Source organism: Dromaius novaehollandiae, chromosome 3, assembly GCF_036370855.1.
Source record: "Dromaius novaehollandiae isolate bDroNov1 chromosome 3, bDroNov1.hap1, whole genome shotgun sequence".
NCBI classification, from domain to species: Eukaryota; Metazoa; Chordata; class Aves; order Casuariiformes; family Dromaiidae; genus Dromaius; species Dromaius novaehollandiae.
The window spans coordinates 60829433-60853725 of record NC_088100.1 but is presented as its reverse complement, the minus strand read 5'-3'; the positions used below and the strand labels follow the sequence as shown (position 1 = coordinate 60853725).

Below are 24293 nucleotides of genomic sequence, written 5' to 3'. Positions count from 1 at the left end.
AATGAGTATAGACGTTAATACAAGAATGCATCTAAAAATTTTCCTGTTACTTTTGATGCTTAATGAAAGAAGTCAAGCCTATGATCTCTAAACAGAATTTTTTTTCAGTTCTGGGACTGAATTAAATAATATTTTGGCTGAGAATTTTTTTTTTTGAACAAATTCATTATTTTGTTTCTGAAAAAGTCTGATAAAAGTAAAGCAAATGTAGAAACCTAGGACTGGGGTCACAAGACGATTGGAGAGGAGCTGAATGCAGGTGTTTACCCTATAGGGTGGTGATTGGGACACTTGGTTTATCTGTGGCAGTCCTAGATACTCAACTCTGTCCACCCTGTAAAAGAGGGAGTGAAGAATGACTTTTTAGTCACTCACCATGGAAGAGCATGACAGGCTCCTGGACTCAGTGCACACTTAAATGGGTCTTATGTCCCACAGCAGAGCCTTAACAGATGGGACTGGGAATATCTGCTACATCAGTGACTAGAGGTTCAAACTGAGAGTGCAGGGACTTCAGCTTATAACTTGACTCTGAATAAAAGAAAATAAAGGGTCATATCCAGGTGGTTTGTATCCCAAGTGTGTGTCCAAACCACCATCTGTCCAAACCAACCTATGACACCTACATCTCCAATGTGAATTCCTACCTCAAAATCAAAATTATCATTTTGGAAATGAATTACTTTGACATTTATGAGACTATCCTTTCTGTTTTTATTGATCCACACTTGTGAACAAAATTGGCAGAAGACTGCACATATCTATATGCACAAAGGTATTTAATTTGCTCACTGCAGTCATAATAATGTAGTTTCAGTTCTGCTGCTGTTGCTACATTCAGATTCTCTTGTATTTTTACACTGAAGAATCAGTAAAATGAGGTCATACTGGAAAGCCTCATTAAAACATTTGACTCTCTGCATATCCACTTGCAGTGAAGAAAGGAGACTGTCAACCTAAAATTCCTCTGATCCTTGCTGTTACAAGGCTTGGTCTTAATCTTGTGAAGCCCTGAATAGCATTGATCTTCGTGAGTTCTGTGTTTGGAGGCCTGGCAAAATCATGCCAGTAGTTACTCTAGCAACCAATATGTTGCAGTGGGTTTCAGGATCTAACCTGCAGTTACTATAGCAATGAACATCATATTCACTTCTGTGACCTGAAGAGCTGGTAATGGTAAAGGAGCCCCTGCCCTGAAGTTACTGTCATGTGGATGAGCCATTAAAATGTGTTGCCTCTGGAGTGTGTTCCTTCATGCCACTGAGAGCTCTGTTCCAAAACAGGTGTGAAGGAGAGTAATGAAATATCATTTCCCAAAAGTGTTGAGAAAAGAAAGCAGCAAAATACTGTGTTTATCTTCGCTGTAACATGTCCATTTGTGAGGTTTTTAATTAATCAGGACTAGAATAATTTCTAACATCAATCGCACTTCTATTCATTAGTCACTTGGAGCCTGTAGGTAGTTTATCTGAATACACTGACTCTGTCCTCTTCTTCAGAAAGGATTTATACCGCAGATTTTTATTTTAAGGGAGAGAAGGAGAGGCTGGAGCACTATTTAAATCATGAATCCCACAGCAATGATCTCAAACATCTAGGGGCTTATCCTGCACTGATTTTCACAGCTTTTATTGTCTCGTGGGAAACAGAATGGTCCTCATTCATGTCTGCATGAACAGGAATGAGAGATGTCTGAGATACCTGAATTAGAATATTGAAGGATTGAATTAAGTTTGCATGTCCAAGCATTAAAAGTATGCAAGCAGTCCTCAGAAGGAGCCAAGAGCAGTATTCTCCACTATTTAGGTCTGATTAAAAAACAAAAAATGAAATGGGAGCATTTATATGATAAAAACCAAATCAGCTGTTGTTTAACAACAAACAGTAGATGTGTTAACATATATATTTAAGAGAAAAGAGTTACTTCAATGCAAAAAAAAATCTGAGCTTCTATCATATTTTCCTTCAGACATAGGAAAATGTTAGAAATAATTTATTCCCAAGCACTGATATTTAACTTAAGAATGAACATCTGACTGTCTTGAAGCAAACTGAGTGGAAAAAGCTTGGTAGAAACCATGGGTTTTCTTTCTCTTTGGCTAGGTTCCTTGTACCTGTCCAGTCTGTCTGCGCTTTCTCCTCAGCGGGGTGGCTTTCCTTCCAGTGTGTCTGCGCTTTCTCCTGGGGGGGAGAGTTATTCCACCTGTGCCAAACAAGATGATTCCAGACTCATTCCTGGTGCTGAAGGAGAGGTTGATTTCAGTCCCCATGTCAAAAGAGACAGGCTGCAGTTCCACGAAACCTGGTTTGGGGAAGCTAACCGTATAAATGTTCTGTAGGAAGAAGATGATAGGAAAGTGAATTAGTAGGACTAAAGCAGCCTATGAACAACAGAAAGCTTAATTAACTAATGTAATAAACTATGTAAATGTAACTAGTGTGAGGAGACAGAAAATAAAAATTAAGCAATTTATTTTTCAACATGTTGTACAAACATTAACATATCTGTTCACACCTGGCTTCATTATAACATTTCTGGAATTCTGTCTTACACGAATACAAAGTTCCAGTTTTATTTCAGTGTATCCTGTTGGATTAAAAATAACTGCTCAGAGGTTTTTACATGAATGTTTTCCCTTGAGTTAATACAGTGAGATTTTGCTTTTAAATCAATACAATACCAATACAAACAGGAACTCAATTCTATTATTTGTCAAACTTGGACAGAAAACACTTTCCATTTATCAGTCATAATTACTTCATCATCTACTAAGCACTACTGCTTTCTTGATGAGCCAGGCTCATAAATGAAGAACTCATTGCTTATGGCCCAACTGTTTGCATATTCGTAGACAGTAACTCAATTTATAGAGTAGAGTATGTCATCAAGTAATAAATCGTGCATTCTCCTGAAGAATCTGTAATCACTGCCAATTCTTGCATTGTTCCAGCTGGGGTGTAGAGAACAGTCTATAGAAACAATGACTTTTTCTAAAATAACTCATCATTTTTTCAGTAAAGTAAAACAGTTTTCACACATAGAGTTAATAGATCGTGCCAGATAGATACAATCATTTTTATGTTTGCCTTTTTCTGAAATTCCAGGGCGTTTAAATAACCAAGTGTATCTGCAGCCTTATTCTTCTGCCTTTACCTTATTTTATTAATCTACATATCTGCTTTTGTAAAATTAGAGTATTTTATTTAACTCCCCAACAAAATGCTTAATCCAATTAGATTTCTCACTCTGAAACCTGAAGAGTTATAATATAAGCTAAAAAACGAAGTTCTTTCTAAGATTCATAGCAACGGAAGAAAAGGAACACAACTATCCTTCTTTCCTAAACAAAAACAAATCTGAAGTTCTGAAGAAACTTTTAACTAACCCCAAATTCATAAGATTTAAAAGAATTTGAGCAATCTGGTTATTTTCAATTTAGCTTTATCACAAACCTGAAAACTTAAAAAGGGCCATCCCGTGACAGATCCACCTAGTCTAATATCCTGTCTGAGAGACCTATTGTTCTGTTTGTCTCGGTCTGATGAAGGCCAGAAGTAGAAGTAATAAAAACAGCAAATAAAAACAGTAATAAAAAATCACCTTCATTTTGGCCTGGCCAAGTTCCAGTTAGTGTTCACAGGATACTTTCAAAGTTTTGGGGATAAATGTTTGCAGAGCATTGGGTAAACTACAGCTTATTTGGATATACTGTACTCTTATCTGATATGAAACTCCAGAACGTGCATCAATTTGCAAAACTATCTTATGTACCAGACATTTCCAGCGAAGAAGTACAAACTATTCACTGGGAGACAACTGTCACTGTAAATATTTTTATATATGATATATATATTTTTATATATGATGACTCTTCTTTTACATGGAAAACTACTATATTTCTCCTAAGCTTAGGATCAGATTCCTTGAGTTTTATATGCATTGAAAGCCTGTTAATTAGAAGCTGCACCAATTGAAAATAGATTTGAGTAGTATTTAAAGTTAAAATAATCACACCACTTTTGCACAATCATTCTTGGTTATCAGTAAGAAATGTGCCTACCAGTTCAGTGGTAGCTCATAGTAAGTGCTCTGTAAAGACAGTTTCTATCCCAAAGGTGACTTTGTTTCAGAACACATACTGTTGCTTTCAAAGTCCTTCAGGATTTTCTGTAGTGAATGATTTTATAATCCCCAATTCTGTTACACTGTTTGCTTTAAACTGGATTTTATATGCAGAAAAATTTTTAAAGGTTTTTGCAATATTGTCAGTGCTTCATTCTGACCTTGTTTATGCCAACATATAACAATTCTGATGTTCAGATTAGATCCCTGTCTGTTTGTATGGATATGCCTTATATGATTAATATGTTATGCCATAAAATCAGAAAAACATAAAATCATAAAACCAGAAAACATTTATGCCCATTAAGACTAAAGTACACAGAAGTCAGACTAACCTCCAGTGTGCATCCTTTGGTTAGGCCAACAAAATCAGGACTGCTCAATATATTATATGGTGTTCTTGAAATTTCAATCTCTTTGAGGCAACCTGTATATTTCTTTAAGTTCACTTCAGGCCTAAAAAAATAAAAAAATACAATTTATTTCAAAACTAGACTTTAGGGAGCAGATACACACACGCACGCACACACGCACGCGCATATGCAGAGATGCTTGATTTTTAAAAAAAACTACACACACACGAATATAGTGCCTTCTACCATGTATCACATAGTACACTCTGCCTTCCATCATCCATCAAAGGTGTAACTGGAGATTCATCTCATCTCCTGTTGTGAACAGTCCTCTTTTCTGCTTTTTCTTTTTTGTAAAGGAGTGCTGTCACCTTTGGTGTTTAAATGCAGTGAACTATGAAAAAAGTAAGTAGTTGTTCTTCAGGCAAAGCAGAAAGATGCAAGCTGGCGAATCATAACAATAAAGAGGGACCTTGACTGGAAGACAGATGGTTTGTTCATCTTTATGCATACTAGATCTTAATGAAAGAAGAACTTCTGCAGCATACAAACATTTTAGATGAAATATTTGCTAAAGGCTGAAAAAAAAAATTCTTCGTTTGAATCCTGGATTTTTTTTTATGCTTTGGGAATACCTTATGTTCATGAGGACTGACGTATGTTTTCTATATATTTTATTTTTCAAGTATCATTCACTGCAGTATGAAAATTGAAGTGTATTTCAGTTTGTGATGCAGCAATATATTTGACCTTTCTAGTTAGTTAAATAGAAAAAAGCACTCGGGTTTGTTCCAAAACCTGACTATACATCCAAAGCAGGAAATATTGTAACAGAATTGCAAAGTTCCATGCTTTGGCTCAACAGCTAGAAGCCAGAAGAAATGAGGAAAAATTCTGAAAGAAACATTGCACCCAGCATGTCTGGATGAAAAAATACAATTTGGAGATGACAGGCCTAGGAACGCCAGAGTGAGGGCCATAACTGCTGGCAACATCTGAACCAGGTTTGCAAGAAAAAAAGCCTTTTCAAGTCACTTCAGAAAAAAAGTTGCTATTCATGCCATGGAAACTAAATCCAAAGAGAACAAAAAAAGCACTAGTTAATTCACTCACTCACGATATTACAGTCATCCATGCATGATGACAGACAGTTTAGCAGAACACCTGAATAATCTGAACAGTTCAGAGAAAGAAAAATGATTTTGGAAAATAATAATGAGTTAAAACTGTGGGGAGAAATAAAACTTAGCTCTCTGAAAGGAAAGAAAAGATTTTGAAGAACATTAATTATAAAATAAAACCATCTTACACAGATACTGTTCAGCTGCACATTTTGGTACTGAAAGCCATTCCTTGCATTATAGCCATCCTAGCAAGCTCAGTGTATTCTCTGGCAAATTTACATCCCTTACATAAGTTAAAGTAACCATCTGGTTTACTAAAATAATCCTCATTCTGCTTAATTTACAGTCACATAGTTAGGTCACCTTTCATTTTTGATTTTCTACATCCCAGCTCTACATCCTCAGTTCCTTTACAGACTCATCTTCCCAGCAGCAGAACTCTTTTGCCAGCTCATTGTCAGTAATGCCTAGTGCTGTCCTGTCTTTGCCATCCAGAAAAAATTCATATTCCTACCCACTTCTTGCCCTGCCCAACTGCCCTCATGCTGACCAGTTACAGGAATTTGCTGTTGTCTCATCCAGCAATTCCCAACGAGAGACATGAACTCTGCATCTTGGTAAACATTTAGCCCATGCTTCATTTTTCCTTAAGCCTTCCTTTTTCTCCTTGTTCCCCTCCAAAAGATACCAAAAAAGGTCCAAGTTCATTCAGATCTTAGATAAATTCTTGTTTTTTTCTTTTTTGGGGGGCTCAATTTCAGGAGTACGTAAGAAAAGATTTCTGAATTATAGGAGAAAATAATATAGATTGGTTTAAAAAAAATGGGTTTGTTGGATCAGGGTGGGGAAGCTGCATTTTTCAGACTGAAGCCAGGTATTACTTTGGAAATCAGGGTCAAGTTTAGTTCATATCTGCAAAGCAAAAGTAGCGGACACAGACTGACCCAAACTGAAAACACAGAAATAGGTGACACCTCCCCACTCTTAAAATAGAAGTGGCAAATTTCACAAAAACTTCACCTAGCTGTTGTACCCTTTTCAGCAATTAAACTGCTAGCTTGCAGTGCTGGGCTCCTCACCTATTGGCCCAGAACGTAATGAACTATGTTGCTCCTACATAGCAGAAGTCATACGCAAGCTCTGAAATACAGCTTGCGGTAGCTGGGCTTCCAAAGCCTCCCAAGGCAATAAACAAACACAGCTGAAGGAAGCAGCTGTGTGAAGAAACACTGCAGTTGTTTGTGTAGGTGTGCGCGCAGCGTGTAACATGACAGTGTTAAGCATCTGGGAGCAGCGTCGCTTGTTGCGGCAAGGCCAGCTAGCTGAGTTAACAGTCCTAGCGTAAGAGCTGGTATCAATACTACCCCCACGCTGCCTCTGCGTTGCTGCCTGTACTTCCAAGCTGTGCTTACTAGACGCATGCAAGTCATGCAAGTAATCTGATTGTTTTTACCTTGCTTTCATACTAGGGTGAGAGAGAAAGACAAAAAACAAAACAAAACAAAAATCAAAATTACATTAATTGTAGAAAATGTCATTCATTAGCAAGGTTCAAAATATTTCACATTGAAGCAGATATACATCACTTATAAACAATGCACAATGGATCATGAGATTCTTTTCAACCATGTGTATATACTATTAGGCTACAATAACTAACAGTGTTAGTTATCTGCAAATAGATACCTTAAAATGCAATATACCAGAGAGCTTTAATAATTTGTTGCTATGCTTGGTCTGCATAAGACCAAATCATGTAAAAAAATTTGGCAGGACTGACATAACTTTGTATTTACAAAGTCATGGGTACCTCAGTGTCTAGTGCTTGCAGTAGCTCAGCTTTTCCCTAATCTCCCTCTCACTATCTTTGACTGTAATTTACTGTAACATGCATCTTGCATCAATGACCGATGAATCACAGCTGTAGGCAAAATATTACTACAGGTCCAAGTAGCTGTGGTACACTTATTTTTTAAGCAACCACAAAGAATTTGCTGAAAGATAATTTCTCTAGACATTTTGTTAGGCACTGGTGTGATCTCACAATTACATAATATAGTGCTATATTCCATGCATAAAATAGCTTGGATCTTTTTATCACTGGGTAATTGGACATCAGAGGTCAGTTATTAACCCAATAAATTAAGAAATATTTCTGTCCTTTCCACTGCAGAACAGCCTATGGACCAACTACAACCATTCCTTGTGCACAAGGAGGCTTTAGGCTGTCATCATGCTGGGTAGCTAAAGCTGGAATAGATTAATGGGTTTGTTTTCGTGTTGTTCATCTGCTCATTGCAGCGCAGAATTCTCTTGTTCTTGTCACTGCAAAACTGCTGACTGTTCATTTAAGCCCTAAGAAAGTTTTTTGGTTTATTAAAAAACACATAATATACTTGCTAAATTCAAGTACCTGTTATCCCATTCCTTAAAGTTTATTAAAGCTTCAGTTAAAGTTCATCAATAATAATATGCAATATTTTATAAATAATTAAACAATGGGAATTCTATTTGAGTAAGAAATTCAGGGTTGGGCCTACTAAGGAAAAAGGTAGCCACATTTCATTCTACTTACATTAAATATATCAAAAGTATCATATCATATACTTTAATTCCTGAATATAAGAGGAATTTAATCTAGAGAGTCCAGGAATTTATGTCTACAAATGATTTTAAATGATTTCTATATGCAATATTTTTGTATGTATTGAAAGTATACTGACCCTGATTATTCAAAGACATGTGCATCCATTTAACAGTAGTCTGATGAGCTGTACCTTGTAGTTCAATTTTGCTACTTATGCACATAAGGTAAATGCTTGTGCTTAATTTTGTGGAGGTATGGAGCTACTTCTTTAAGTTTGGAGTCACAAATTCTATTCATCAAATAAAAGAATACACTTAGAAATAGAACGCCAGCTACACGACAGTTGTGCACAGCACCAGGAAGCTGTACTGCACTGTTATCACAGCTTACATTGTATTTGGGTTGTGAACAATGTGAGCTGTGCCACATTGATATTTACAGCATATACAGAGGAAGTGTCAGTCTGGTGTGTATGGGAATTCACCATTCCCTTACTGCAAGTGAACTTCAGTAAGTGATACAGAGAATAGGATTCTCTTCCGAAACATAAAGAAATTGCTTGGAGCCACATTACCTTAGATTTCTCAGGGTTGGCAATCCCCCAAAATATATTTTCTCATCCCCTTTCAAGTTAAGCCCAAAGTGGCTTCCTGTAGAAGTTGTTGCTATGGTCTCTTCTTTGTTGGTGTCTATGTCTACAACTGATATGTTGGCTGGAAGAGATTAAGATTAGTTTCAAAATATTCGACATGAACAATAATGGCTTAATTTGGCCTGTGAAGAAATCTAAACAGAAATATGTGGAGGGTCAGCAGGTTGGGGGAGGGCCAGGGAGCTTTTTTCTTTTGCAGTTAAGGTACTGGTACCAAACTGTCAATTATGCGTGGGGGGAGAGACCCGCACCTTCTTCTGTTGCCATAACAACCTGAAAATGCTATAGCAATTCTGTATGCTTTATTTTTATATATTCCCTAAACCAGTTCTAATTTGGTATGTTCTCTTTGTCAGTATAATTTTGAGCTAACATATCAGGACAAAATCAAGACAGAAGAGATCGTTTTACATCTAATTTGTGATTTCAGTCCAAAGCTTGTCACTTGAACAATTTTTTTTAATGAAGAAGTTTGTTCAGCCTTGTCATGATGTGCCTAAGAGACTGGAGATCAGTCACTTTAAACCTATTGTCAACCCAAAGCAATCAATTGCTGTCATGTCTTATCTCAATCTAGAGTCAGTGATGAGCTATGCACAATTATTCATATAAACGTTTGTTCCATATATATTTTTAATGTATGGATTAATATAAAATGTGAGGTTTAGTGAGAGAGACTTTCCACGCTGAAAAATACCAGGCAGCTCCCAGGGAATAAGGGGATGTCCTCCCTCATGGATGCAAAGAAGGTTTTTCTTTTCTTTTTTTTTCTTTTCTTTTTTTGTTACAGACAGTTAAATGCAGGAAATCACTTCTAATCTTTAAACAAACAAACAAAAAACCCAGTTATTTACATACCTAAGGACTGGAAAGAACCTTTATTTTAATTAAAAGAGTGACAAGGCTGACTTCTGGTTAAAGATGGAAAAGAATGACTTTTGGAGATGAAAGTCTTGCGAGATTTCAAAGGGAGGGCTGGCTAGACGAGGGCATGTATAGTCCATGGAGAGAAAGGAGCACTCTGAGAGCAAGATGGGAGGAAGAGCGTTCTCTGATGGAAGCTCTCCCTACAAGGAAGTCTCTTGTAGAGGCTGATGAAAAAATGCATTTAAAAAGAGAAGGAACGTACAAAACCTGAAACCAAACTACCCAGTTGTCAGGAGTGGAAGAAGACTGAATGGGGGATAGACTTTCCTGCTGTACCTTCCTGTAAGTAGACTAAGTGTAATTTTCCTTTCATTTCTGTGATTATATCTTCTTTATAAACACACAATGCTATCTACTTTGAACAGTGTGAATAAAATAGAGTTACTTGACATTGTATTTTATCTTAACCTGTCCTGAGTTAAGTATGTATTCAGATAACCAGATAACAACAAGGCATCCCTCATTTAAAGGTGCAGCAAATCTCCACATGAGAGCTCCGGGTCATTTTAACCAGTATGGGAGCTCCCACGTACCTCCTCCACTTCAGCTGCATGACAAGAGAGTGGGTCTGCATCTGAGACGCAAAGGCCACGTAGAGAGCTGGCACTGCAGGAGCCAGAGGAAGAAGAGGGTATTCAGGGGCTCTTGGAGACCCTGATGATTCAGACTGGAGTAAGACTTTAGGATATAAAGGCACAAGGATACTGTCACAGATGCCATAAATAAAATTAATTTGTCTCAGGTAAGATACTAGCAGTCTGTTAAGTAGATTTAAAAAAAGCCAAAAAAGGGTTTTGCCAGCACAGTAGCCAGGATTCTTACCAATCTTATCAAATGCTATCACTTCACATTTTGCACAAGTAAAAGGTTAAAGAGTCAGTGGCACTTTTCAAAATATCCTCAGTTGCTTCCATGCAGATTCATGTGATGGCACCCTGCATATCATTACTGTATATAAAATGACTGTTGTGTTTGTCTACCAAGATACTGTACTATCAGTATTTAAGTCAGTATTTTTTTCAAGCACCTTGGGATACACTGAGTATGAGAGGACTGTATAGCATAAAAGCTATTGCTGTCCCAGCAAAAATCACATAGGTTTGTTTTATGATTTTGAACATCAGGGATCTCATGAAAAAGCTTCCTTTTTTTCACTCAAAAGCATTTTAGAATGTCATCTACCCAGCTGTAAAGCAGAATTATGCTTGAAAATTAAGCTAACAGTTTCAAAAGAAAATCATAAAAGGTCTCTTTGACACTGCAATCACTCACATCCAACCTAACACACCTGCAATCTGCACAGAAGTTGCTAAATCACTAGAACTTTCTAACTCCAGCAATTTTGTACATCATCTTTCCCATAATTAGAGGGTTAGCTGTGCCGGATAGGGTAATTGGGAAACTCATAGTGTTAACTCCATAGGAACTCACCTTGTTTCTGAATTCTTGACAGGGTGAAAGATTTCCATTTGCCATCATTATGATTTTGGTTGCTGATAACAGAAGCGGTGCCTGAACCCAGATCATAGCTGACTTTTATACGCCCACCACTGAGTTCTACACTCATGAAATCTTTCTGTTAATGAAAGGGATTAGATACAGGGGTGAAAAGCACATGAATTACAGTTCCTGTTCATTTGGATAAGAGACATATGATATTAAACAAATACTTTCTCTTTTTTGAGTGGCAATAGACAATTTTCATCAATCACTTTCGTAGATTTACATAGCTGTTTACTGCCCAGAAATGTAATGTACCAAAGTCTACTGCCAACAAGCTCCTTTTCTCCCATTTCTTCTACTTTAGATTGCTCACTTACCTGCAGTTTTGCTAAACTAACTGGAGTTTTTCTGGAGAGTCTGTACTTTAATTTTCTCAGATTGAAGATAGGAATACAAATGATAATTACCTGAAACTAATACTCAGCGTTGAATATATTTCTGTATTACAGTTAGTGTATTTACTACGTACCTCAGGTAGCTTTAAACTTGCAAGGCAGAAAAAAACAATACTAAAGATGGTGAAACAGACTTGTTTCACCAGGGTTTCCAAACAATGATCTATACTGATGGACCAGTATAGAGCTATGTGCTGCACAGATATAGGGAAAGTGCAGATAAGTCTACTATGTGCTGAAAACTTCTGCAAAATTGGAAGAATAAGGTCATGCATACCAACACAAATTTATGCTAAGGAGAAAAGAGTAAAATTTAATAAAGTCAAATTATTAAAAATTTAATAAATGCTGCGTATGTATTTCTATCCATGCATCATAAGCATCTTCAAAGTTTTCATACCCTGGGACCATATTTTAAGAGAGAGGCTCTATCAGGAACCACTTGCCTTCCTGCTCCATGGCTTACTCCCAGTCTTGTTCACAAACACAACTGTATCTTTTTAATATAAAAACTGCATAAAGTAATAATAATTATATAGAATGATATAAAATAATTACATAATTATACTATCAAGATACAATTATAAGAATGAATTAAATAATTAAAAAACTACATAAAGACATAATTTTCATAATACAATGTGATCTTTTAGTAAAGTCAGTCACTGACAATAAGGCAGCACCCGCTGCCTCAATAATTTCAGCAATTCTGTTCAGCTTTCCCAAGAGGGAAGAGAGAGTTACAGAAATCAGAAATAAGACTGATTTACCCAAACACATTTTCTGACATGTAAAATAGTGAGTGCTCCATAATGCTTCAAGACATGCCTATCACTGAGAACTGCTGTACATAATTTTTGGTCCATATGAAAAGGATAAGGAAAGAATTCTGTTCCCAGACAGGCTTGCAAGTAAATTTGGATCACAGATGCTGAAAGCCAGTTGTTCCAGATTCATGCAAGGATCTGTTCAGGGTCTTTATAAATCACACAAAATCACAGAACAGTTGAGGTTGGAAGGCACCCCTGGAGATCATCTAGCCCAACCACCCTGCTCAAGCAGGGTTACCTACAGCATATTGTGCAGCACTGTGCCCAGATGGCTTTTGAATATCTTGAAGCATAGAGACTCCACAACCTCACTGGGCAACATGTTCCAGTGCTCAGTCACCCTCACAGTAAAGAAGTTTTTCCTCATGTTCAGACAGAACTTCCTGTGTTTCAGTTTGTGCCCACTGCCGCTTGTCCTGTCACTGGGCACCACTGAAAATAGTCTGACTCTGTCATCCTTGCACCTTCCCTTCAGCTATTTATCAACACAGATAAGATCCCCCTGAACCTTCTCTTCTCAAGGCTGGATAGTCCCAGGTCTCTCAGCCTTTCCTCATACGAGAGATGCTCCAGTCCCTTCATCATCTTAGCAGCCCTTTGGTGGACTCGCTCCAGTAGCTCTGTGTCTCTCTTGTATTGGGGAGTCCAGCACTGGACACAGTACTCCAGATGCGGCCTCACCAGGGCTGAGTAGATGGAGAAGATTACCTCCCTCAACCTGCTGGCAATGCTCTTCCTAAGGCAACCCAGGATACCATTGACCTTCTTGGCCACAAGGGCACACTGCTGGCTCATGGTCAACTTGTTGTTCACCAGGACTCCCAGATGCTTCTCCGCAGAGCTGCTTTCCAGCGTGTCAGCTCCCAGCCTGTACCGGTGCATGGAGTTATTCCTCCCTAGGTGCAGGACTCTGCACTTGCCTTTATTGAACTTCATGGGGTTCCTCTCTGCCCATCTCTCCAGCCTGGTGAGGTCCCTCTGAATGGCAGCACAGTCCTCTGGTGGATCAGCCACTCCTCACAGTCTTGGATCACCAGCAAACTTGCTGAGGGTGCATTCTGTCCCTTCATCCAGGTCACTGATGAATAAGCTGAACAAGATTGGACCCAGCATTGACCCCTGGGGGACACTGCTAGCTACAGGCCTCCAGCTAGACTTTGCGGCACTGATCACAACCCTCTGAGCTCTGCCACTCAGCCAGTTCTCAATCTACCTCACTGTCTACTCATCCAGCCCACACTTCCTGAGCTTTCCTATGAGCCCTATGTTATGGGAGACAGTGTCGAAAGCCTTGCTAAAGTCAAGGCAGACAACATCCACTGCTCTTCCCTCATCTACCCAGGCAGTCATTCCCTCATAGAAGGCTATCAGGTTGGTTAAGCATGATTTCCCCTTTGTGAATCCATGCTGACTACTTCTGATCACCTTCTTATCCTTCACATGCTTAGAGATGGCATCCAGAATGAGCTGTTCCATCACCTTTCCAGGGATGGAAGTGAGGCTGACTGGCCTGTAGTTTCCTGGGTCCTCCGGACCACCGTCCCCAGAGCCCTGTAATCCCATTTGATACTTTCCAAGTTGCCCTTGGCAGTAGCATTCGTGCCGACGTGAAAAAGCAGCAGGGAGTAATAGTTGGATGGATTGACAAGCTTTGGCAGTCTTTCCACAACATCTTGGATCCGAGCCTCCGGCAGGCAGCAAATCTCTCTAGACAAGAGGTCATGTTGGCCGATGGGTGCCTTCTGTCTCCTGCAGCAGGGAATCATCCACAATAATCACTCACTGCTTCTTCTGGGTGTTCCTGCATGTCACAGGGTCTGTCGGCCCAGTTGCTTCACTTGAAGCCATGCCCAGCTCCTCCTCGGCTTGGAGGGCACTGAACCTGTTCATCAACTGCAAGTCTTCAGGAAGAGCAAGAGCCTTTCTCCTCATATGAGAGGTGACCAGTTTCCAGCCTTTGTCTCTTACAGAGTTATGACTGACTGTTCCACATGGCACAGAGCCCATCTGCATCTCCATTGCTGTGGGGGGTTGAGATTCTTCAAGCTGTAAGGTCTCTGAGAACATCCTATTTCTCTCTCGCTCATCTCCCTGGATGCTACACAGCCTGCTTACTTCCTCCCTTAACATTTCTCTATTATCCACACACATTTGATAATGCACAGGAATAAAAACTTGAACAGCTTTATAACCAATGTTTTCTATTCTGTAGTTCAGCTGTAAAAGATGCCATTTGTAAACGCCATAAAAAATGTTCTCATCATTACACCCTCTTTGTTGCACCATTCAGTTCTGCTTTAATGCCACTCAGCTTAGACCCAAACTTTTCCCATCTATTAGTAGTATTTCTACCTAAAAGTTCTGTCTCTTCTCATATTCTTGCCCCTCCACCTGCTGATATTTCAAGCTATGAAAGTATAACTGTAACTGGCAATGTTTGCACAGGTAAGTATTTGGGAAAACTTAAATTCATTAATAGCTTCAGAAAAAACGGAATTCCCCTCAGTCTAATATCCAGATGTCAACTTCCTTGCAATAGCATTTTCTGTCTTCACTCAGATACCAGACTGCATCACTCTAGGACAGTTTTATCTTAAATTTCTATTTGTTTCCCTATTATGATGAAATCAGTCATTGTAAAGATAGAGTGAAACCCGTAAGGAGAGTGGAGGTTACTCGTTCATTCTTACCAAGTCCTCAGTAGCAAGATACATCAGCAGGGCGTTGGATGAGAAGGTCCTGAATTTGAACATGACTGTGGAAATATTGGGGTTCCAGCGGATTGGGCGGCTCACCACTGCATAGCTGTCGCCATCAAACTGGACAGTCCCTTCAATGTCCGCCACCTGTGGGCTGAAAAGGAGGAAATTCCAACCAGTTTCCCTTGCCATATGCGGTCGGAAGAAAAAAAAAAAAAGAAAAAAAGGGGTGGGGGTGAGAGGATGCTTCCTAGGAGTCTGCCTGAACTTGGTTTGATTTTATATCAAAGCCCCTTTCTGACAATTGAAGCTCTAAAGTCAGTTCACCGGGTATCCAAAACAAAAGTGCTCCTGGGAGGAAGACAGAAGAGGAACCTGTCTTATGTATCTCATAATCTGTAGTGATGCACTGTGCAGTCTTCAATGTAAAATAGCATTACGTAATCTTGCATTTTGTAATAAATCTTACTTTTGTTATTGTTAATGATTTTACAGCTTTTGGAGGGCTCCAGATTGAAACTTGGAAACTGCGATGCTCTGTTTACCCACAAATTACAAACTGCAGGATCAGCAGCACCAGTCCCTGCACAGTTTTTTGGCACTCCTCTCATTATAGAACAGAAAAGATCAGGTTATGATATTGTTTAATATGATCTTTATGATGTAGAATGTTGTCCATTTCTGTCACACAGACCAGATAGCTGCAAGACAGCAATGAGTTGGGTTAACCAAAGACATAAATAGATTTGAACAAGGAACCTACATGTGACATACTGGCTAGGAACATGTTTCTCATTTATCTTGACACATATAAAAGCATCTTGAATGTAGGTCTGTAGCCCTCTACGGTAATGTTTAACAGCAATATGTTGCAAATACATTTTCCAGAAGAACAGGACTCCTGTGCTATTGAAACGAGCTAAAGTAAGAGGGAGCTTTTAATGCAGTTTTCTACAAATTTCAAAGTCTAGTATGCTTTTTACAATCCTTTTTTTTTTTCTCTTCTAAGCAAGTAGTTCTACACTATCACTGACTGAATGAGAAAAATAAATTTAGGCAAAGATCCACATAAAGGTTTATGCATCTCCACTGCATGCTTGGAACTGAAACATGTATAGCCATCATCACGATGCTTGAATTGAAACCTAAGTGTCAAGGGCCTACATTATTGGCCAAGGAAATCCTCTGGTGTTTCCAAAATCGTTTCTATTCAGAACTGGAGTTTCCATCATTTACAAAGGACTAAGCTTTAGTAGTCTAGTTTGAAAACTAGCCTATTCTTAACTTCCCTGAGTGGTTCAACACTTTATCTAATACAGGATAAGCATGATACAATAAACTGCCACTGCCAAATTCATTGAAAAGCAGCAGTATACAAGGACAATGCTATTTTCATGTAGCGGGTCACTGTGAAAGCCATGAAGCAAGAGACCACAATCCAAGTCTTTTTTACATGATAATTCCCGGGTCTGTGCTGTAATATCAGGCTGTGCCTCTGTATGGGGGCCCTCATCAACGTTGCATTTGAAGCTGAAACACAGCACAGTGAAGTGTGGGAGATTTGTTTGATTGGAAAGAGGCATGAAGAGGGATCACAGCTCTGTAGAGACAAAGACATGCCTGGAAAGGAAGAAACAAACTTTGCTGCAGACTTCCTGAAGAGAGTTCAGGAGCCTATATATGCAAACCCTGGCCTGGCACAGCCGGGCCATTTAGCCTGTTTGGCACCTGACCTCTCTGAGAGGGACAGGAGAGCCACTTTTCTCTTTTGAGGACCTCTGCTCACTATGGTTGCTGTGAAAGGCACCCTAAGGCACCCGAGTCTGCCCTGTGCTGCATGAGACACCCAGGCACCAGAGCTGCAGAATCCAGTCTGTGAGCCAGACTCAGTCCCACTGTGGAAACTGCCCTCTCTTGTGTTTTGACTGATCCCAGTTACTGGTTAGCAGAAGTCTCTCCATCACAGTGCTGCTGCACCAGCTGTCTTCATTCTGTTATGATCCTGACCACTCAGACTAGGTGATTCTCCTTTCAGCATAATTTCAGCGTAACTTTGTACTTCCTACAACCCTCAGTGTGGTGTACAAGATCATAGCTGTCTACTGGAACTTGACGGTTGCTATAGAAACTCCTACTGCTTATAACGGAAGTCATAGTCATCACAGACAGGTTCATAAAGCGGCATAAGAAGCCACCAATGTATTACCAACCTGACAGCACATCCTTTGCACTCGCCCTCTATGTCCCTGAAATTCCACAGTCCTATGGGTTTGCTGTCCAGAAAAGTTTCACCCATACAGCCAGTGAAGGTGGTGACTCTTACAGCATCCGACTTCTGCAACAAGAAACCACAAACCTCACTAGAATTCAATTTTCAGTGACCTACTGTGTCTGACAGCACAACTGGTATGAAAATCAGAAATATGAGAGGATGCTTATTATTTTAAATCTCAACAGTAATATTTAATCTGACAAGCCCTCCTATTGAACAACTGATCAGCAAAAAGGTGAGCTAAATCTTGTCTCTGTTGGGATGGAAAATCTTATTTATTTGAGACTGTGGGGAAGGCAGAATGGTTCCTGGAGAACTTGAGGCTCCTCCAGGCTCCCCTGCACTGTCTGCTTTCCTGACTGGTCAGAGAGCTGCCTACTGGCACTTGTTGAAGAGCAGATTTTTTTCAAGCTCTGTCTTTTTCTTTAAGGCATCATGGAAGGCACTACAGGAAATATTGCCCACCATACAACAGGCAAACTGTTTCTACTTTACTTAAGTGTCAAAAGCCTGAAAATTGAGTGGATCATCTAAGCTAAAAAGACTGACCATGAACTCAAGCCAGCTACACCTATAAAACTCATGCTGTGTTTTGGATGCAGAAAAAAATACAGATGGCAAAGGAAGTAAACTTCATATTCCACCAAAACTCATTAAGCTAGGGCCACACAGATGGGATAGTGCTCATTTGATCATAACATGGTACTATGATCCAGTGGTATTTGACAGTACACAGAATACTCAGCTCAAAATGATCTTTCTAAAAATACCTGGTTTCATTTAAATTTCACTTCATCAATATGAGCTGATTGAAAATCTATATACTTAGCTATGTGAGATAGACAAGCACCTGCTGTTTTCCATATAGCAATTACCAATATTAAGATTGTACAAGAGAATAAGAGTGCAACTTGAAAATATTCAAAGAAAAGTATGACTCAAAAGACTTATTGTGCTGGTGATATTTCCCAAGTAATTGGAAAGGTTTTAATTAGCAACAAGCATGAACTTAATGTCATTTCTGAGAAATTAATGACATCTAAGTATCATAGTCTTCTACTCCAGTCAAATGAAAGATGTTCTTAAAAGCTGAAAATGAGTATTTTTTTGAATACACTGCAAAAGTGCATGCAAAAAGTGATGTGGACAATAATCCAGGACAAATCTAACCTCATGCGCTCCAAAACCCAGTAATATCAAAAAGCACATTTGTGAGAGAAAAGTTTTGAAAGTATCAGCGATCCTGCTAAATGTCCAAAGACCTTCAAGTTTTTTGAAAAAATATTCAGTGAAAGACTTCATTTTGTGAGCGTGACAACAGCACCATATGAAAAAAAACTTACAAAAAAAAATAAAGCTATAATTTTTCTTTTAATTCACAAACTGTGCCTGAATAGAGCAAGTATGATAATGTTTAAAATCTTAACTTGGAAATAAACCAGTCATACCAAACTTACAATACAGTGTCTCCCTACCTTTGCCCTCTTCTTCAGTTACCTGTAGGAGAACCAGATTTCAGGATGGTTTTCCTGGCTAAGATGGAAAAAATGGTTCTAGCAAAAAAAAAAGAATTCTTATTGAGGTTGAAAGAAAACCTGTGTTCTGGAATCAGACTTCCTGGAGCATCCATAATTCATGTCCTGTTTCAGCACTGCCTCTCACACTTAATGTCTGTATTAAGTGCTGAACTGTGCTCACTACCCACCTCTGCCTCACCATTTCTAAATAAAGGATAAAAAAAAAAATCATTTTTTTCAGGAAAGAGTTCAGGTGTAACCATTACTGTGTTCCAGGCCCTTTTATTTACTCCAGTACATAAAGAGCTCTTGAACCCTTTTCCTTTAGGGATTCTGCTGCCATTTTCTGCTGCTTATCTTTTTCTTAAATATGCACTTCCTCATGCTTCATCATTAATTCCTGTTGTCTAAGTGTTATTCAAATAATTTTATTACTTAAATATTAAATACCTGAAGTTAATATTTATAATATTAAATAACAGTAAACATTAAGTAACAAACAGTAGATATGCTAAATATTGAAATGTTCAAACCCATTTTTCCCTCTGACAGTGCAATTTAAGTGAAACAAAGTTTCTTAAGAATGGTGACATCTTTTATTAGAGCAGTAGGTGCCAGCTTTGGGGCCTAGTTACTCAAAGAATAGATGTGATCTCTCTTTACCACTTTGCCTCACTTACCTTTTTCTACCATCAGGCTGCAACACAGAGTTCTTTATTTAACAATAAGCTATTTATAAAACTCAAACTAGATATGACATCAAGTAAGTAAAAAATATGTTTTTTTATTAGCCTAATGTGACAGTTTTGCTGCAGAAGCTAGCACTAGGCACTAACTATTTTATGCCATGGCACAATACTGCTGCAGGGAGAGCTATTGCTGTATTTCTGTAATATCTCTGATTCTCTGGGTTTTTAATGTAAATGTAAGAATTTCTTTCAAGGTGGAAATCAGGTCAAAGCTTTGGTCTGGGAGGTTTCATATTCTAGAGCTGTGCAAATACAAATGGCATTTCTAGGCTTTAGCGCTTGCCTCACTTTTGCTCTTATAACTCAAAAGTGAAATCTAAAATAAAATGCAAATAAGCTTCAAGTTTTAGTTTGTATTTGAGTTTGAAGTTTCTTGACTCTTTCAGTGGATCACCCAAGAGCAACAGGCCAAATGCGACCCAACCATGCATTTTCTACAGTCTCAACTGAGTCAATGAAATTGAAATATATGCATAAACCAATTTTTCAAGTGCTTTCCTAAATACAGAATGATTAAATGATTCCTTTATTCCTGAATATGGCACTTATGATCCTTACCTGAGCCAGTCTGTCTTCCTGAGCCTGCAGTCATACTCTGATAGCTAAACATTTCATTGAGGTGGGCAGAAACAACCTATAGCCTTCTAGGAACTTGTGTGTGTTTGGTCATTATAGATATGCAGCATTGCAAACACTGAACAAGACTGTTCTAAAAGACTAAAAAACAGGACTTAAATGCTTAATATAATTAAATTTGTTAGTGATGAAAACAACAGTAGAAACTAACATTTATCCAGCACAGCAGAAATCCAAAAATATAAGAGACCTGAGAAAAACTATCAGGTTTGTGAGAGCCAGCTCTCCCTGGTTGATTTTCACTCCCTTTGGAAAAACAGATCATAGAGATAGAGTACAGAAAGCCATTGAGGCCACTCTACAGTATAGAGCCACTTTTAGCAGCTGATGGTTCATTAATTTTAGAAATATGTTTCGAGGGTTCTTGTCTATGGCTCACAGAAGAAAAAAACTACCTTTAGTTGTCTCTAGATAGAAAGGTGGAAGGCAGCAAACTAGAACCTTTGTTTAAAGCTGCAAGGAGAAAATAGAAAAAGATGACAGCAAGGCTACTTTTTGTAATGTGTAATTCTCCAAGGAAGCATTCAATTGACTGCTTTGCCTATTTCTCATATGAAAGCAAATGGCATTAGAAAATGAGCATGACAGTTATTTACATCCCTCTGAAGTGCTACAAGAAGCTTCAAGATACATTGCATCTGCATCTTCAGAACTTTAAAATGTTCTTTTTTTTTTTTGCATATCTATTTCAGATAAAGCAGAGAGCACAGATCTGAGTTCTGCTCATATGGAACGACTTGCAATTTTTTTAACCCAAAAACTCATAAAATATTTTCCCAAGTTTCTGTGAATGCTCGTCAAGCATTCTGTGTCATAGTTAAGTTAGCTAGTATTTGTGCAAGCCTGCTCACGGTTGCTTTTCCTTTGTGCAGAAGCCTCAACTAAGAATCTGATCAAGTTCTAAACTAAAGTTACATTAGGTGTGTTCCAAAACAGATGGCTATATCTTGAAGCTGAAGTTGGACTTCAAGGCACCGATTTCAAGGAAGTGGAATTTACATTTTCTATTCCTCTTGTATCATTCGAGGCCTATTTTGTCTTTCTGTCAGTCCTGGAAAGTGGTATGTGCACCCATACTACAAGAAAGGGGAGAGTCTAGCCACATATTTCCAAAGCAGAACCATCTAGAAAGTTGAACCTTCTGAAAACTAGAAAGGTGGACCACAAAATATTGTGCTACTTTGATATTTGAGGACATACAAAAGCTTTAGTGCAAATAAATGTTTGGGAATATTTAAATATTAACTTTTTTATGTTAAATGGTCTTTTTTGGAAAGTTAATATTTTTCACATAAAAAAAACCCAGAATATTAATCAGGATCAAAATATTTCATTTAAAGTGTTTTGTAATGAGTTCCACTGGCAAATATAGGCTAATTAATACCTATTGGAGAGATTTTTTTTTTTGCTGAAAGATTTCCAACCATTGTATTTGGTATAAATTTTGTATTCATTCCCATTAAGTTAAGCAATGTAGGAGCAGTGACTAGGAAAAATGAATGGGCAAAAAGAAGAAAAAGAAGATAACATGGATCTGATGCTGGTAGATTTTAGCACATGAAAAGAAGGATGATACAGAGGAGAAACATCAACTAAAATAAAGAAAAAAATCACTAACACCAAAAGTAGACTGAACAGAAAGAAAGAGAAAGAACCTGAATACAAAGGAGTATATGTTGTTAAACACATTGTTAGGAGACTGGGAATTCGTGCAGACAGAACCGAGTTCCTGTTGCTGTGATACCAAAAGCCCGTGAGGGCAGCAGCATGTTCAAGGTGCAGCCCCTAGCCACTCAGCAGGAATTTGTTGTTTGGGCTAAATCCTGCACTAATGCACCTACCAGCCTTCTGGTGAGAACAAGCTAATGGTACGGGGAGACAAACTTCACATCTATGCACATGTCTAGACAAATCCTAAAAACGTTTCAATAGCTCAGCTGTACTTATATTACTGATGCACCTATGACAATGATGCCAACGTGTTAACGTTTATTATTTTTACTGTAAGGTAAAACAGAGAACACTTTACCTTTATTTTTCCGGTTAAACCACCAACAAACAGCATGGCATTAGCATCTACATCCAGAATGGTATATCCAGGTGGAGAGACTGCTCTGAACGTGGCCGGCACAATGCTGGCTTTGGGGCCGTCCAGAGCTCGCACTGATATTGTGCCGTTTTTTCCAGTCCTAGATGTTTGACCAAAATAAGTTAAAAATGCAGCATCAGTAGTTAAACCAAACATAAGGAATAGGCTATTTTACATGCATCTTTTAATAAGGTCATGTAATACAGATTTAAGCATGTTCAATTTTAATACAAAAGAGTAGACTTTCTGTCTTATGTCTGCGTAAGTTAAAGACATGATCACAAAATCAGTGTTTTTCTCACCTCAGTGTTCTTTTTGTACAGAATTCACTATACAGATAAAATGGAACTTTCACTGAGAAAAACAAATAAGTTTCACTTTTTTAATTATTGTGACAAAATTAGCCTTGAGTAATTGTTTCTTGACTTAACGAATGATGTAGGCAAGGCTCCAAATTCAATTCCTGAATTTCATAAAGTTTATTAGATTTTATTTCCTCTGAAATGAATGATCACATGACAGAGTAGTTTTATTTACTCCACTGGGATGTGGAGAGCTTCCATTTTCTGCAGCACAGCTCTGTGGCTGCTTATCAAACAGGCACAAACCCCATTATGTTTAAAGATGTTACCTCACTGTCCTCTATGAAACATACAAAAATTGATGACGACAACAAAATTTACTATTTTGTAACAGTTTTCAACATTTCTTCTTCTGTTCCTTAAAATTCAATTTATGTAGTGATTGGCATGGAAACAGTAGGTTGACATAATTTTACAACAGAATGAACAGAGTGTGGAGAGCTATGATACTTCTTAGTCTCTCAGGTATATAAAAAGGTATTTCAAAGGAAACTTTGAAATACTTTGAATCATTTTGAATCCTTTTCAATAATTTGCTTAATATTTTACTAGCTTACAGCAGTTTGAATAGTATCTTTCACTCAGAAGTAGACTGTTAGGCATTTATGGTCACAGCGTAAATCAGCGGTTCTTCCCAAACAGATGGACACACTTAATTCAACATGTCTAATTTCTAATGGGGTCACGATACAATTGTAGAAATAAGCACCGAGTCAGACCCAAACCCTGTCACGTGCAAATGAAGTATCCAGTATGTCCAATAATGTGGCAGTGGAGTGGCTGGGATAAGAGGTAGGCACTGGGGGACCATGTACTGTGGATTTATGGATCACTTGGAAATGGCTGCTTTACCTCATTTTTAGTAAAATGCTGGATTTCACATGGCGATTGTCATGTTACTTTGGAAATTCCTAACATGGATGCATGATCCTGCAACCTTAACCAACACTGAAATGTTCAGCATGGATATGGATAATATATGGAAATTTTATAACTCATGCGGTTGATAATTAATGGAGAAAGACACTGTTTTAAATAAAACTCATCTTCTTTTTCCATAACAGTTTACAAAGAGTGTGTCCCTATAAAAATGACTATCTATTTTTTTAAATGATCTGTTGGATTTTCTTGGCTACCTGATTATACTCCAAAAATTACTTGCTGTCTGTACTTGCAGATATTTTTGATAAAAGTGTCTAGGGAAAAGAAAGTAAGCAGATTAAATAAAGGTGATTAAATTCACCTAAAACTTTCATATGTAGCTTTTCCAGATTAAAAAGAAATTAGATACCCATGCTATCAAGATACTATCAAGTCACAGCTGGAAAGTTAAAAATTTTCCCTTTGATTTTCTAAAGTCTTGAACTTTGCTGCATGTAAAGATGCAAAATTCCTGTTTTGTCTAATTAGAAGAAAAGATGGGCTTGGGGTATTGAAGTAACAAGCAAACTGAAAGTTAAAAGCATACCTCTCAG

General features: G+C 38.2%; 1 protein-coding gene across 1 annotated transcript in view; it reads right to left on the bottom strand.

The window, feature by feature from the left end:
- The window catches only part of LAMA2 (laminin subunit alpha 2), a 368849-nt gene that overhangs the window by 21922 nt on the left and 322634 nt on the right, over positions 1-24293 (bottom strand). The window contains exons 47-53 of the mRNA XM_064508966.1: positions 22397-22562; positions 17404-17528; positions 15185-15347; positions 11198-11342; positions 8762-8900; positions 4459-4579; positions 2115-2333 (exon numbers count right to left, since the gene is read on the bottom strand). Coding sequence (XP_064365036.1) covers positions 2115-2333; positions 4459-4579; positions 8762-8900; positions 11198-11342; positions 15185-15347; positions 17404-17528; positions 22397-22562 — 1078 coding nt within the window. The remainder of the gene's footprint in view (positions 1-2114; positions 2334-4458; positions 4580-8761; positions 8901-11197; positions 11343-15184; positions 15348-17403; positions 17529-22396; positions 22563-24293) is intronic.